General features: G+C 39.9%; 1 protein-coding gene across 4 annotated transcripts in view; it reads left to right on the forward strand.

Moving 5' to 3' along the window:
• REV3 (recovery protein 3) overlaps positions 1-14,962 on the forward strand; it is a 139,523-nt gene extending 124,561 nt beyond the window's left edge. For 3 of the 4 annotated variants that reach the window (XM_010245254.3, XM_088900856.1, XM_088900857.1), the window contains 4 exons: positions 1,107-1,312; positions 10,273-10,576; positions 13,564-14,178; positions 14,492-14,962. In XM_010245254.3, the coding sequence (XP_010243556.1) occupies positions 1,107-1,312; positions 10,273-10,576; positions 13,564-14,178; positions 14,492-14,665 (1,299 nt within the window). In that variant the 3' untranslated portion in view covers positions 14,666-14,962. The remainder of the gene's footprint in view (positions 1-1,106; positions 1,313-10,272; positions 10,577-13,563; positions 14,179-14,491) is intronic. The other variant, XM_088900855.1, reaches the window with a different exon arrangement.
• Positions 14,963-15,202: the final 240 nt, after the last annotated feature.

Consider the following 15,202-nt stretch of genomic DNA (forward strand, 5'->3'; position numbering starts at 1 on the left):
TTGAGGGGGAGTGTTGGAAAGTAGAAGATTGACTCTCTGATTGATTCTCCATAATTTTAGGTCCATCAGTTTAGGAAACATGCATAAGTTAGTTTCCTAGAATCGTGGGATATCCTAGAATCATGGGATATTAATTGGAGAATCCCACTGATATAGAAATTAGTTTTCTAGGAAAAGTTAGCTTCCTATTTTATCGCCCTGTAAGTTAGCTCTGTAATTCTATATAAAGCTGTGTATATGCTCCTTCCATGACAATACAATCAATTCATTTTTTTCTCTCAAATTCCGTCACCAAATTCTTCCAATGAATGTCCAGTAACTTGTACTTGACTGATGATTTGAGAGTGAGCCAGCTCAATCTGCATTTGTATAACTCAATATAATTATGATCGTTAAATCTGGTTAAAAACCTTGCTTAGATGCCATGAACAAGGTCCTTTTATACCAGCAGAAAAAGAAGCAGCAGCAAGAGAAGGAATGAAGAAATAGCGGACACACAAGCTAAGAAATGTATCTACCAATTGGGGAGAATTCACTCTCCCAATGGGCCAGATTTCTTTATATACACACATCTCTTTAAACATTGAAAGATTACAAGAATGCTTGCTTAAATAACAAAACAAAATTGCCTATACCCTTTGGTAATAAAACTAGGGAAAACCTATGATGCTAAAAATGTGTGATACTGGAAGAGCTTTGACCAATCAAAACCCTCCTGTGAATTTTGATGAAAACCACCTGATTGGTTACCACTTTTCTGTCACTGGTTAATTTGTTGCAAGTTTTTCCAGTGTCATGTTTGGTATCATAGTCAAACCCATAAAACTCAGTTGACTACTGTACCCTTATCTAAACAACTAAAAACATGACAACAATAACTAGAAACAGATTCCTATGTCCAATACAGACCAACATGTATATTATTGGAATTTTTGGTTGGTTAACCTTTTCTATTTACGAATTAGCTGGGTTTTGAACTTTGCAATTTATCCTCATGATTGTTGTTCAATTAAAGATATCTCCTTGTCAAGTTCTGTTTTTGTTTATATGCAGGTTATGGCATAAAAAATGATAACTGGTTCATTTCCTTCTTCTTGTTCCTCCAGATATTCAATGCAAGACAGCTTGCGTTGAAGCTGATAGCAAATGTCACTTACGGTTACACAGCTGCTGGCTTTAGTGGCCGTATGCCTTGTGCAGAACTTGCTGATAGTATTGTGCAATGTGGCCGAAGAACATTGGAAACTGCTATTTCATTTGTAAATTCACATGACAAGTGGAATGCTAGAGTTATTTATGGCGATACTGATAGGTAAAAACCAACTCTTATTCACTAGTGGATAAGCTTTCAGGATGCATAGACTGTAACATAGTTTGTGATCTACAATGTGTTCAATTAACTACATTATTCTAAATATGATCAGCATGGGAAGGATTGGGACCCAACTTTTGATGGGTTGTGCCTACGAAACCTTTCTATGGAAATCCTGTCTTATCAGATGATGGCAACTTTTGATCAGTTATACTCTTTTAGAAAGCTGGTGTGGAACATAGGCAGGCTTGGATTCAGCATTAGTTAAGTTTTACAGGGACATGGGCTGATGCAGTTGAAACTCCTCGTTTTGAGTACACAAAATTGCTCTTCCTAAGAGAGGGTGTGCCTTGGTGCAATGGTTGGGTTGCTCCATTGCGACCTCGGTAACCAGGGTCCAAATCTTGTAAACAGCCTCTCTGTATGTGCAGGGAAAGGCTGCGTACATCTATCTCTCCCCAGACCCCATATTGGTGGGAGCTTCGTGCACTGGGCTGCCCTTTTTAAAATTTCTCTCGTAAGAGTTGCCAACAATCTGATTCAGTCACTGCAAAGGCCTATATATCTAGTGGTCAGGATCAGGTTGTTGGGTCTTCTGTCTTTGAGAAAATTCTTTGCATGAGATTCATTTAATGATCAGTCCACCATCTAATGTGTGTATTGTGGTTATGGCCTGTGAACAATAAATTATCCCTTTTTTATCAGTAAACATGTATTTTATTTAAATTTCATATTGTAAACAGTTTATACAACTTGGTGATGGGACTGATGATCCTTTTAATCACTCTTTTCTATCCCTCATTACAGTGCAGCCCAAAATAATTGCTGTCTCAATGCCCCCTGTTTTGCTAAACAATCAGCTAGCCCATTTGCACTCCTTCGGACCCATTTAAATTCAACCTCAACCTCCTTTGCAATCTTCTCCACTTCCTTAATCACATGCATGAACGTCCATGGGGTATGGCTGCTGTTTTCTACCTAGGAAATTACTACTTTTGAGTCCCCTTTCACCTCAACATGCCTGTATCCTAACTGATTGGCTAGCTTTAAACCTTGTAGTAATGCCAAAAGTTCAGCCTTCAATGAGTTTTTGGTGCCAACCGGTCCTGAGAACATACCCAATATCCTCCTTTCAGAATTTCTGAATACTCCTACTCTTGAAAGGACCGGATTTCCAAAGGAGCTCCATCAAAATTCAGTTTCACTTTAGTGCCTTCTGGTGGTTTCCACTCCAGCCTTACTTTATCTCTTACTCTCGATGATTGTGCTACTTCAGACCAGGTTCTGAGAATGTCTGTGACTGAGAAGAAAGCTAACCAAGGATTTTACCCAATGAGCTACTTTCACCTTGATGCTATCAATCACTTCCTTTACTGTTCTGCTTTTTTGCAAGAAAATCCTACTATTCCTCTCTTCCCATACTACCCAACAAATTGCTACTTTTGTTGCTTCCCACATTACTATCCCTCTTTTCTTTCGCTGTCTCAAGAAGTCACAATTGAAGAGTCCCACCACATCTTGAGGGGGAGCCCACTTGCAGCCAAAGAGAGTACAGAATAATTCCCAAATTTGAAGCACAAAACAACAGGATATCATTAAATGAGATAGGGTATTACCATTTTCCTTACACAAAGAGCACACATGAGGAGAAAGGCTGTATGGTCTTTTTTGTAGCATATCACAAGTGTTTACCCTACCAAGGAATATTTACCATCCCTCTTTTCTTTCGTTGTCTCAAGAAGTCACAATTGAAGAGTCCCGCCACATCTTGAGGGGGAGCCCACTTGCAACCAAAGAGAGTACAGAATAATTCCCAAATTTGAAGCACAAAACAACAGGATATCATTAAATGAGATAGGGTATTACCATTTTCCTTACACAAAGAGCACACATGAGGAGAAAGGAAAATGTATGGCCTTTTTTGTAGCATATCACAAGTGTTTACCCTACCAAGGAATATTTCCCAACAGAAGGCTTGAATCTTCGGGGGAATAGGCTTGCACCAAATTTCTTTCACAGGGAAATCCCCACCTGGGGGGTTAGGGGAAACAAGTACTCTAAAGAAAGAAGAGCAAGAAAAGTGACCGTTTGGAGAGCCTACCCAAATTCTAAAATCTTCCAGCGAATGGTCTAAGTGGATTTGCCCTAGAAGGTCCAGCAATAGGATTAAAGACTCTCTCATTTTCCCTTAGTCCCCTTCTGAAGCCCAAGTTCCAATTCACACCATTTGGACACAATGTTCCAAACATGAATATAGCTTCCCCCTTGAGGTTTGATAGTGCCAAGAGATCAGGAAATTGGTCTTTCAGTGGGGTTTCCACTACCCATAGGTCTTCCCAAAACAGGATTTTATTACCTTGTCCCACATCGAATTGGATGGAATTGAGGAAAGTAGGGTAGGTTTCATGAATTGCTTTCCAAGGAGAAGCCGAAGAATTGTGAGGGGAAATTTTTGCATCCCAGCCATTTCCATCCACCCCATGAATGCTCTCAATCACTTTGTGCCATAGTTTGTCACTCTCAAAGGGAAACCTCCAAACCCACTTACCTAGTAGAGTTGTGTTCTTTATCAGGATGTTCCCAATTCCTAAACCCCCTTGTTCCTTAGGTTTGCTAACCTGCTCCCTCTTGATCAAATGGTCCTTCCTTTCCTCTCCTGGATTCAGTAGTCGATCAAGACTACAGTCAGTCTTGAATCCAAAAAGGTTTCGGATGGAGAAAAGAAGAAGAAGAAGAAAAGGAGAAAAGGAGGAGAAGCAGAAGTACACAAGGGTTTAGAAAGGAGAGGGACAGATAGATTGAATCTGCCGCCCCACTCTTAATATTTATATGTTATGTTCACTAATTGTAGAAAAAGGCAGAAATGCCCTTAATGCTTACATGGCAAATAAAACAATAATAAGCTGAAATAACAAGCTGTCTGAAATAACTACCAACTAACAAAGATTACATGTGCTGTCATACGAACACAGTGGGGACCACAGCCGTGGGGCCCACATCATTGTTCTCTACACTCCCCCTCAAGTTGGGAATAGATATTTGTCATTCCCAACTTGCACAGGTTTGCCTCTATCTTCTTCCTTGGAACAGCCTTGGTGAGAATATCTGCGAGCTGCATGTTGAAGGTGATATACGGGAGACACACTTCTTGAAATGAGACCCTTTTCTCTGACAAAATGTTGATCAACTTCGATGTGTTTAGTTCTGTCATGCTGCACCAGATTGTGAGCTATATTAATAGCCACCTGATTATCACAATACAGCATCAAGGGCTTCTCATAATCAATACCCAACTCTTCAAGTAGTGACTTCAGCCACTACATTAGCCATCGATTTGTATTCAGCTTCAGCACTAGAGTGAGAAACAACACTTTGTTTCTTACTCCTCCAAGAGACAAGGTTACCTCCTACAAAGGCACAATATCCAGAGGTAGACCTCCTGTCATCAGCACTCCCAGCCCAATCAACATCTGTATAGACTTCTACCTTCATGTGATCATTATTCTTGAACAATATACCTCTACCTGGACATCTCTTCAAGTATGCTAATATTCTCTCAACTGCAAGGAGATGAGTAGTTCTAGGGGAATGCATGTACTGGCTGACAACACCGACTGCATAACTGATGTTTGGTCGTGTGAGACAAAGATATAGAGTTTTCCAACCGACTGTTGGAACATAGCTTTGTCTTCAAGAGGCTCTCCACCCTCTGCACTGATCTTGTGATTCTGTTCAATGGGTGTATCTGTAGGCTTGACACCTAACTTTCCGGTTTCTGCTAACAGATCTAGAACATACTTCCTTTGAGAAATAAAGATCCTATGTTTAGATCTAGCAACCTCAATACTCAAAAAGTATCGTAGTGCACCAAGATCTTTCACCTCAAACTCTTGACGAAGGAGTCGTTTGAGGGACTCAATCTCACTATTATCATTCCCTGTCACTACAATATCATCCACATATACAGCAAGCAAGGTTAAAGAAGAGTTCACTCTTTTAACGAACAATGTATGGTCTGACTGGGCCTGTACATAGCCGAATTTTCCAAGGGCCAGTTTGAATCTATGAAACCAAGCTCTGGGGGACTGCTTTAGTCCATACAATGCTTTATTCAGTCGGCAAACCTTCTTACCTGTCTCTGCATCATAAAATCCAGGGGGTAATTGCATATAGACTTCTTCCTGTAAGTCTCCATTCAGAAAGGCATTTTTAACATCCATCTGGAACAAAGGCCAAGAATAACTCGCTGCAAGGGCTAACAGAACTCGAATAGTGGTCATCTTTGCTATTGTGGAAAAAGTCTCCAAGTAGTCTATACCATAAGTCCGAGTAAATCCTTTTGCAACCAACCGGGCTTTATACCTTTCAATGGAACCATCAGCATTATGTTTCACAGTAAATACCCATCTACATCCAATCGGTTTCTTTCCTTTGGGTTGGTCAACTAGCTCCCAAATATTATTTCTCAAAAGGGCATCCATTTCAACCTTCATTGCATCTTTCCACACAGGAACTGAAAAGGCTTCTTGCACTGTTATGGGGATAGGAATATCAGCAATGGAAGTGAGAAAGGACCTGTAAGAGGGAGACAAGCGATCATAGGACAGAAACTGGGAAATGCAGTGAGCTGTGGATGTGGTGCAACGCCGTTTCCCTTTACGGACTGCAATGGGGAGGTCAAGGTCATCCGAAGAAAGGGAAGTAGCAACAGTGGAAGGTATCTCAGTGAGACTTGGATCTGATAAGGGGATTGTAATACTTGGACCTGGATCTACAGAAGGAACTGGGGCTGGCCTGGACTGCTGATGATCGAAATCAACCTGCCTCCACTGCCTATGATAGACTTTCAACTCCTGACACCTCTGACAACCCTCCCCATTACAGCCCTCATCACTCAATGGAATGGGTAAAGGAACCTCAGATGAGTTAACCCCACTCTCACTGCTCTCCCCCTGAGGAAAAAGGCCCAAATTCTCAATACTCTCCCCCTGAGGAGAAACCCTAGGGTAATAGGGTACCTCCTCAAAGAAAGTGACATCCATCGAGACAAATCTTCTCCCGGAAATAGGTTCATAGCAGCAATAACCCTTTTGAGTTTGTGCATAACCGAGAAAAATGCATTTGGAGGCCTTAGGGTCAAATTTGGAATGATGAGGGCCAAGAATCTAAACAAAGCAGGTGCAACCAAAGGTTTTAAGGGGAACAGTAAATAATTCCTCATCTGGGTATAGAAGGGTAAACGGAGGCTTCATGTCAAGAACCCGTGAGGGAACCCGATTAATGAGATACACTGTTGTGAGAATAGCATCGCCCCAGAAACGGATAGGCACATTGGAGGTAAACATAATGCTTCTAGCCACCTCCAAAATGTGCCTATTCTTCCTCTCGGCAACCCCATTCTGTTGTGGTGTATAAGGACAAGTGCTCTGGTGAATAACTCCATGATCGAGTAGATAAGAGGCCAGTGGCTTGGCAAAGTATTCTTTCGCATTATCAAATCTGAGGATTTTGATTTTGACCCCAAACTGGGTTAAAATCATCTGATGAAAGGTTTGGGTCAGAGCGGGAACCTCATCTCGAGAACGCATAAGGTAAACCCAAGAAAAACGGGTATAGTCATCAACAAACAACAGGAAATATCTGTACCCTCCCATAGAAGGGATGTGATACGGGCCCCAAACATCGGTGTGCACAACATCAAAAGAATTACTACTTCTTTTATTACTCATGGAATAAGATGTTCTACAATGCTTTGCAAGCTCACAACTCTCACATCTCAATAGACTCAAACAAATTAGGAAACAGACTCTTCAAAGACCGAAATGATAAATGACCTAACCGATTATGCCAAAGCATAACCGGATTCACAGATTGAGAAACAAAAGACTTCTTATCCACATGCTCTTTCCAATGAGAACTCTCTCCAAGCAGATAGATCCCATTCGTCTCACGGCCAGTCCCAATCACCTTCCTCGTCTCCAAATCCTGAAAAACACATCGGTCAAGGAAAAAGGTTACTGAACAGTTCTGGTGTTTTGTAATACTACTGACTGAAAGTAAATTAGTATCAAGTTTAGGAACATGCAAGACTGAGGATAAGGAGATAGTATCAGACAACTTGATGTCTCCCTTGCCAGAAATGGGAACAAGGGAACCATCAGCAATGGATACTTTATCTCTACCAGAAGATAAGTGATAGGTAGTGAACAGTGATGGCAAGTTAGTCATATGGTCAGATGCACCTGAGTCTATTACCCAACAATGTTCAGTGTTACCTGGAGCTGAAGCATGGTAAGCTGAGGCCCGAGTACCTGAATGAGCAAAGGCTGATGTGGCAGGGGCTGATGATGACTGAGATGACTGAGCTGAATTCCCAACCTCCTTTTCCAACTGTATTAGGTTAGCTCGAACAACAGCTAAGGTGTCTAGGGGCGTGCCTTTTGTGCCCGATGAGGATGCAGAAAGGGTATTAACAGCCATATGAGCATTACCCCTTTTGTTCCTTAGTTTTGTTGGGACTAAATGAGGGTGCAGCTTCCAACATGTATCTTTAGTATGCTTGGGTTTCTTGCAATGTTCACACACTAGATCCTGCTTATCTTCCTTCTTCATGTCCCTTTCTGTATCACCCCCAGACTTAGGTTTAACTGCTGCTAGGGCTGGGGGGAAGGGCTGATGCTGCATCATAACTTTTCTCCTAGTCTCTTCACTATGCACCAAAGAGTAGGCTTGAGATAAGGTCACACTATCTCTTGTCAGTATCTGTTGTCTCACAATGTCATAATCAGAATTCAGACCAGCCAGGAATTCAAACACCCTATTGGTCTCAACTTGCTTTCTATGGGTTCGTGCATATTTCGGACTTTCCCACTCAAGAGTCTCCAGATGGTCAATTTCATGCCACAGAGATTTCAAAGTAGAGAAATAGACAGAGACTGGTTTCTTTCATTGTTTGAGGTTATTTACCTCACTTCAATTCATAGGCTCTAGCAACACTAAGGGGTTGGGAGTAGGTCTCTTTCATGACATCCCAGATCTCTTGGCTGTTTTTGCCCACAAATAATTTCGGCTGATATGTGGCTGCATAGAGTTGCACAGTCATGTCATAACCAAGTAGTTCTCCTGAACCCACTTGGTATACATTGGGTCTTCCTTGGAAGGTTCTTTCACATCTCCCAATAGGTAGCTAAGTTTTCCTCTTCCCCCAATAGCCACCATGGCCGATTGGGCCCATTCTAAGTAATTGGATTCGTCAAATCTCACAGTTGTAATCTGAAACGCAGTCTCAGACATATTACCAGAACTGTTGTTCCCAAAAACACCTTCCCCCTGATTCTTTAACTCCATTCTTGGTTAAGAATCAGTAATTAAGAACTATTATAGCTACTGCAATAGAAAACAACACTTAAATAACTGATCACGGTCAGAATTCTGTATGAGTTCAGTTCGGATCTGATCTGAAATCAATCGGCAGTTCAGAATGTAAGCAGTCCAATAAAGGTTCTCACCCCAAAACAGGCTTTGAATTCAAAACAGGTCTAGAAACCACTTAGAAAACAATCTGTAATGCTGAAGCAGATTTAGGGTTTGATCGTAGGGTTAAGGAAACCTTTGTGAGAGCATAAACAGTGCTCAGCTGCACCTTCCAAATAGGTTCACAGTCAAATCTGGTCGTAAGGTTAATGACAAACCCTAAAAAAAATCAGAAAAACCTGATCGCCTCTGAGAAAATAAAGGAGAGTTCAGCCGCTCCTCCTAGATAGGTCCAACCTATCTTTGACTGACGACGACCTCAAGGAAAAATAAAAACTTACCTAGAAAACTCTGATCGCCACCTTCAATCTCGGCCTGAACCCTAAAATTGATCCTTTTAACCTTCTCTGATTCTTCCTGATTACCAAAACACTCTCCAAGCCTCTACAAGCCTTCGGACAGCTGCTAAACCCTTCTGGTAACCTCCAAGAATCAGCCAACGAACAGTTCTTTGTAAGCTTCCAGCCCTAGGCAGTTCTCATGTGGTCGGCTGGACTAGACACACATGAGAAACCCTAGATAGGCTCTGATACCAAGTAGTCGATCAAGACTACAGTCAGTCTTGAATCCAAAAAGGTTTCGGATGGAGAAAAGAAGAAAAGAAGGAGAAAAGGAGGAGAAGCAGAAGTACACAAGGGTTTAGAAAGGAGAGGGACGAATAGATTGAATCTGCTGGCCCACTCTTAATATTTATATGTTATGTTCACTAATTGTAGAAAAAGGCAGAATTGCCCTTAATGCTTACATGGCAAATAAAACAATAATAAGCTGAAGTAAAAGCTGTCTGAAATAACTACCAACTAACACTGATATAACTAACAAAGATTACATGTGCTGTCATACGAACACAGTGGGGACCACAGCCGTGGGCCCCACATCAGTGTTCTCTACAGATCCCTAAGGAAATCTCTCATGTACTTCTCTAAGCACCTTGCTACCCTAGAAGGGATTCTAAAGGTTGAAAGGAAATAGGTGGGGAGGTTTGCCAGTGTGGCTCTAACCAAGGTTATTCTTCCACCCAACGAAATATAATTCCTCTTCCGCAGGGCTAACTTCCTATCGGACCTTTCTAAAACTGGTTTCCAAAACTCAACTTACCTAGGGTTTCCTCCTAAAGGTAGACCTAGGTAACTGATAGGCCAGCTTCTGATCTCACACCCCAAGATCTCAGCAAATCTTATTAGTTCTCCTTCCTCCAAATTAACCCCTACAATTCCACTTATAGTCCAATTTATCCTCAGCCCTGTTGCTCCCACAAAACTATTCAGCATCACCTTCAGATTTTCCACCACTTCCTCATTGTTTCCTTCACAGAAAAAAGATGGTGTCGTTTGCATTCCTATCATTATCCCTTCCCCTTTGTTTTCTTTTCCTACTTTACCGCAGGTTTAGAATTTTTCATATTTAAATAATTCTATTATGTGCAGCATGTTTGTTCTCCTCAAAGGACGAAGTGTGAAAGAATCTTTCAGAATTGGGCAGGAGATTGCATCTACCATTACTGCTATGAATCCCCATCCAGTCACCTTGAAAATGGAGAAAGTATATCACCCCTGTTTCCTCCTTACTAAGAAGCGCTACGTTGGTTACAGCTATGAAAGTCCAGACCAAACAGAGCCTACATTTGATGCTAAAGGTATCGAAACAGTACGGAGAGATACATGTGGGGCAGTTGCAAAGACATTGGAACAATCATTAAGGCTTTTTTTTCAACACCAGGACATTTTGAAGGTCAGAATGATTGCATTTTACTTGTTTCATATAACATATACTTTCAAAGGTAAAAGATTAGGCTGTACTTGAGAAGCTTTTTGATTTTTGTGTTTGATTTTGAACATAGTTTTTGAGTCTCCAAGGCGAGGCTAGGCGACAATGGAGTGCCCTGGCACCTAGCTCTCGCCTAGGCGATGGAATTTAAAAATAAGAAGCCGATGGATTTCTACCCCTTCCGAACTAGTTTTTTTGGTTTTATGTATTCTGCACTTACTTTTGTGCTTGTGTTTCTTGATGAGAACACTTACTAAAATAAAAGAAGAAAATGAAGAAGAAAAGTAAGGGGTGGAGCCCCTGTTCTAGACCCAGAAAAGCTGGTGAAAAAATATTAAAATAAAAAAAGAAATATGAAGAAGAAAAGAAGGGGTGGAGCCCCTGTTTTAGACACCAATGATGAGAACAAAAAAACAGCTGAAAAATGCAAGAAGTTAAGAACAAAAGAAGGGGACGGAGCCCCTGTTCTAGACCCAGAAAATCTGGTGAAAAAATACTAAAATAAAAGAAGAATATGAAGAATAAAATAAGGGGTGGAGCCCCTGTTTGCCCCCTGTTTCAGACATTAATAATGAGGGGAAAAAAAGTTGAAAACATGCGAGAAATTTAAGAACAAAAGTAGGGGGTGGAGCCCCTGTTTTAGTCCAATAATATGATTCAACAAGGAAAGAAGGATGGGGTGGAGCCCCTGTTTTAGTCCAACAAAAAGGAAGATGAGAAAAATGGGGCGTAACCACTGTTTTAAACCAGTGGAAAAAGAGAACAAAACGAAGGAGGAAACTAATTAACTCACCTTGACTTAGAGGACTGTGTTGGAATGATGGAGGGCTGTTGTTCTCTCCTCTTCCTCAGTTCGATTCTTTTGTCAAAGTGAAACCAAGATTATTTTGTTTTTACTTTCCTCACAACAAAAACATGATAACATGCAACAGGTCCTATTATAAAATCTAAAACCAACCAATAAAATATTATATATTTTATATTTATTTTATTTAATAAATATTATATATTATATATGTGTTTCAGTCCCCTAAGCATGCACTTAATATATTTTTTCTTGGCGTTTGGGCGAGGCGCTCTTTGAAAAGCGCCTAGTCGCCTAGGCACCCAGCTTGACAACTATGATTTTGGAAACTCAGAGATGAATCAGTGTAGATCTGATAATCACGAGGATATGGCACTAAACTGAAAGGAATGGTGAAACAGGATTCACGTAGCTGACCCCATATAGTTGGAACTAAGGATTAAAATTTCGTCATGTATCTGGGCATATCAGCCGATATGTATCGTATCAGTGACCCTCCAATACACCCCTATACTATGTGTTTCGGGGTCTGATTTACTTCACGGGGTAGACAGGCCTTAAACCGACCACCCTGAACTGTATAGATGTTTTGAACCTTGGTTGGGACAAGGCTTAGACAATGATGATGATAATGATAAGAGATGAACCATTGTTATACTTGAATCATACATCAGTTTGAATGGCTGGTTAGAGGAGGTTTGGTATCATACAAGCTGAGAATAATGCAGTTAGGTACTTCAGGAGCCAAAAGAATCATCACCAAATTCAGGTTTCCAAGGTGTTTTCTAGATTGGAAGAGGGTTTTTTTGGGTGGGTCCCAACAAAGTGGTGAAAAAAATCCAAGAGATCAACAAAAAGAAGTAAAGAAGACCTCACTCGAGCTTTTCAAGCTGTTATGTAATTCTGTTCTTCTGTATTGGTTGAGGGTTGGTGTGTTTCTTGGTGGTGTTTTAGATGGGTTTTTCTTGTCTTTTCTGATTTTTTAAGGGTTGGGGTAGTGTTGTGTGATGAATTTGGTCAAAGGGTCTAAATTGTAGCTTAGGGGCGATGCTTGGGGGTAATTTTTTGGGTGGAGTCTGCAAGTTTGTTTCTCTCTCTCAGGTGATTGTTTATCACCTATCTTGTTTATTTTAATAAAATTTTTCTTTTTATCTTTAAAAAAAATCATTAGGGAAATTAATTTCTATATGTACTTTTATTTTTTGATCAATAACTTCCATATGTACATTATCACTTTGCAATAAGTATCTCCTCTTTTTAGAGGACAAAATAAGTTCCTTGATGAATCTTCAAATTCCCAAATATTGGGGATATAACCAAACTTATTTTCTGATATCTTGAAAGTCCCAAATATTGACATTTGGATGGGGAGTAGTGCAAATCTAGGTTTCAATTTAATGAGGGGGCATTTTTAATCATATGATTGGTTTATAAATTTGTTATATTATTTATTTTTTTATAAAAAACATGTATATATATGATGAAAATAATTAAAAAATACTTGTATTTTTTGTTTTTCTTTATTTAAATTGGTATATTTTTTTTCTTTTAATAATTTATTAATTTTTAAAGAAAACAAGTCGGATCAAATCAGATCCAAAGATCCGAATATCTGATAGCATTTGAATTCAGATTGAGGCCTATCAGATCCAATCGGATCGGATCCGACATGAACATTGTCAAATCGGATTCAAATATACCCTGATTTGAATCCGATCCGATCCATTTGCATCCCTATATAATAGTGGGTTAGACATTTATAAGAAGAATTTAGGGGTTGATGCTGTTGCTGCTGCCTTTAATATTTCAGCATTCTTTAAGACTTTCAACACATGTGCATAATACATGCCTTTCTCTAGAATATGTGTGCCACTTAATGAGGAGTTCTTACCTAATAACTCTTTCACTTGGGTTATTAAAAGAGATAAGAGACAATTTGAGGGATCAGATAATAGAATCCAATCTGGGCATTTCTGACATGGATCTCCATTCAGATTCTATGACTTCCTCTTTATTATTCCATAATCCTTTTTATTCTACAATAATCTAAGATAGAACCATAGATTATATGCATCTATTGCATTCCAATGCAACTCCACAAAATGTTAACTAGTATTTGCATTTTTTTTGTCCCATTTATTCACAGGTTAAAGCATATTTGCAGCGGCAATGGACAAGAATTCTATGTGGGAAAGTGTCTCTTCAGGATTTTGTATTTGCAAAGGAGGTTCGCCTAGGTACTTACAGTGCTAGGGCTTCTTCACTTCCACCGGCAGCAATTGTTGCCACCAAAGCAATGAAAGCTGATCCCAGGGCTGAACCCCGCTATGCAGAAAGAATACCGTATGTTGTAATCCATGGTGAACCTGGAGCACGCCTTGTTGATATGGTTGTAGATCCAATGGATATTCTAGCAATTGATTCTCCATTCAGATTGAATGATTTATATTACATAAACAAACAGATAATCCCAGCACTGCAGCGAGTATTTGGACTTGTAGGGGCTGACTTGAACCGCTGGTTTTCAGAGATGCCCCGTCCTTACGGGTTAATTTTGGCTAAAAACCATTCATATGTACCAAATCCACAACGAGCCAGAATAGATTATTATTATCTTTCAAAACGCTGTATCCTATGTGGGGAGTTGGTCCAAGCTTCAAACAATTTGTGCGAGCCTTGTTCTAAGAAGGGCCCCACTGTTGCAACAGCAATAGTTGGTAGAACATCAAAATTGGAGAGGGAAATCCAACACCTTGCTGCTGTAAGTTTGTTATATATTCTCATAATCTACTTGGCATTTTATGTTTGTAGTGGTATAGATTCGTTTAGGAAATTATTCCAATGCAATGTGTTTTAAAACCTAGCTGGAGCACTGTGACTCTGAGTGACAATGTACAGTCTTGCATTTTTATCAAGTGATCATAAGAGACTTGCCTCACATCTAACAGATAAAATGTCAATAAGACGAGGATCTAGAGATTATCTTCATTTTCCTTTTCTACTTTATGCATGTGGAGTGAAAATATTGGTTTTTATAATTATCCTGTGGTGATGGGTTTTACGTGCCCTCTTAGATATGTCAGCATTGCGGAGGTGGGGATTGGATCGTAGAAAGTGGGGTGAAGTGCACATCACTAGCATGTCCAGTGTTCTACGAGCGGCAGAAAGTTCAGAAAGAACTAAAGGTTCTTTCTGCTGTTGCAAACGAGGCTGGATTCTACCCAAAATGCATGGTAGAGTGGTTCTGAAGCGTCTGTGTGATAATGCCTATTTCATTTTAAAGTAAAAAAGCATAAATTGCCTTGTTTATATTCCAGGTTCTTTTTTTCCCACTTGATCCAGTCTTTGTTCAGTGGTCATATTGCTATCTAATCCGTATCCATTGCCTGTTGTATATGTAAACATGGTAATAGTTCATAATAGTACATTATGTATATAAGCCATGTATATATATGTACTGTATAAGAGGGAATGACAAAATAACATGATTTGCTCTTGTCTTTCTACTCGGGATATGCATATCTCAAAAGCCCTTTTGGGTGGGCTACCACGGCTTTCCATGATTGTTGATTTTTGAAGTGAGCCATTAAACGCTGCTTAATTGATATTTGGGTGTTGGGGTGATGAAATTTAAAGCAGGACTCTTGTTTATTATTTTGTTTTCCATCCTTTTGGTGGGAGCATGCAATTAAAATGAAATCGATAGACTTTATGCATAGAATAGTATCTCTAGTCTCAGTAGTATGATGGTATGTTTTGTTAGTGGAAAATCTTGTGGATTTATA

The sequence above is a fragment of the Nelumbo nucifera genome, chromosome 3 (assembly GCF_055504915.1).
Source record: "Nelumbo nucifera cultivar China Antique chromosome 3, China Antique-T2T, whole genome shotgun sequence".
NCBI lineage: Eukaryota > Viridiplantae > Streptophyta > Magnoliopsida > Proteales > Nelumbonaceae > Nelumbo > Nelumbo nucifera.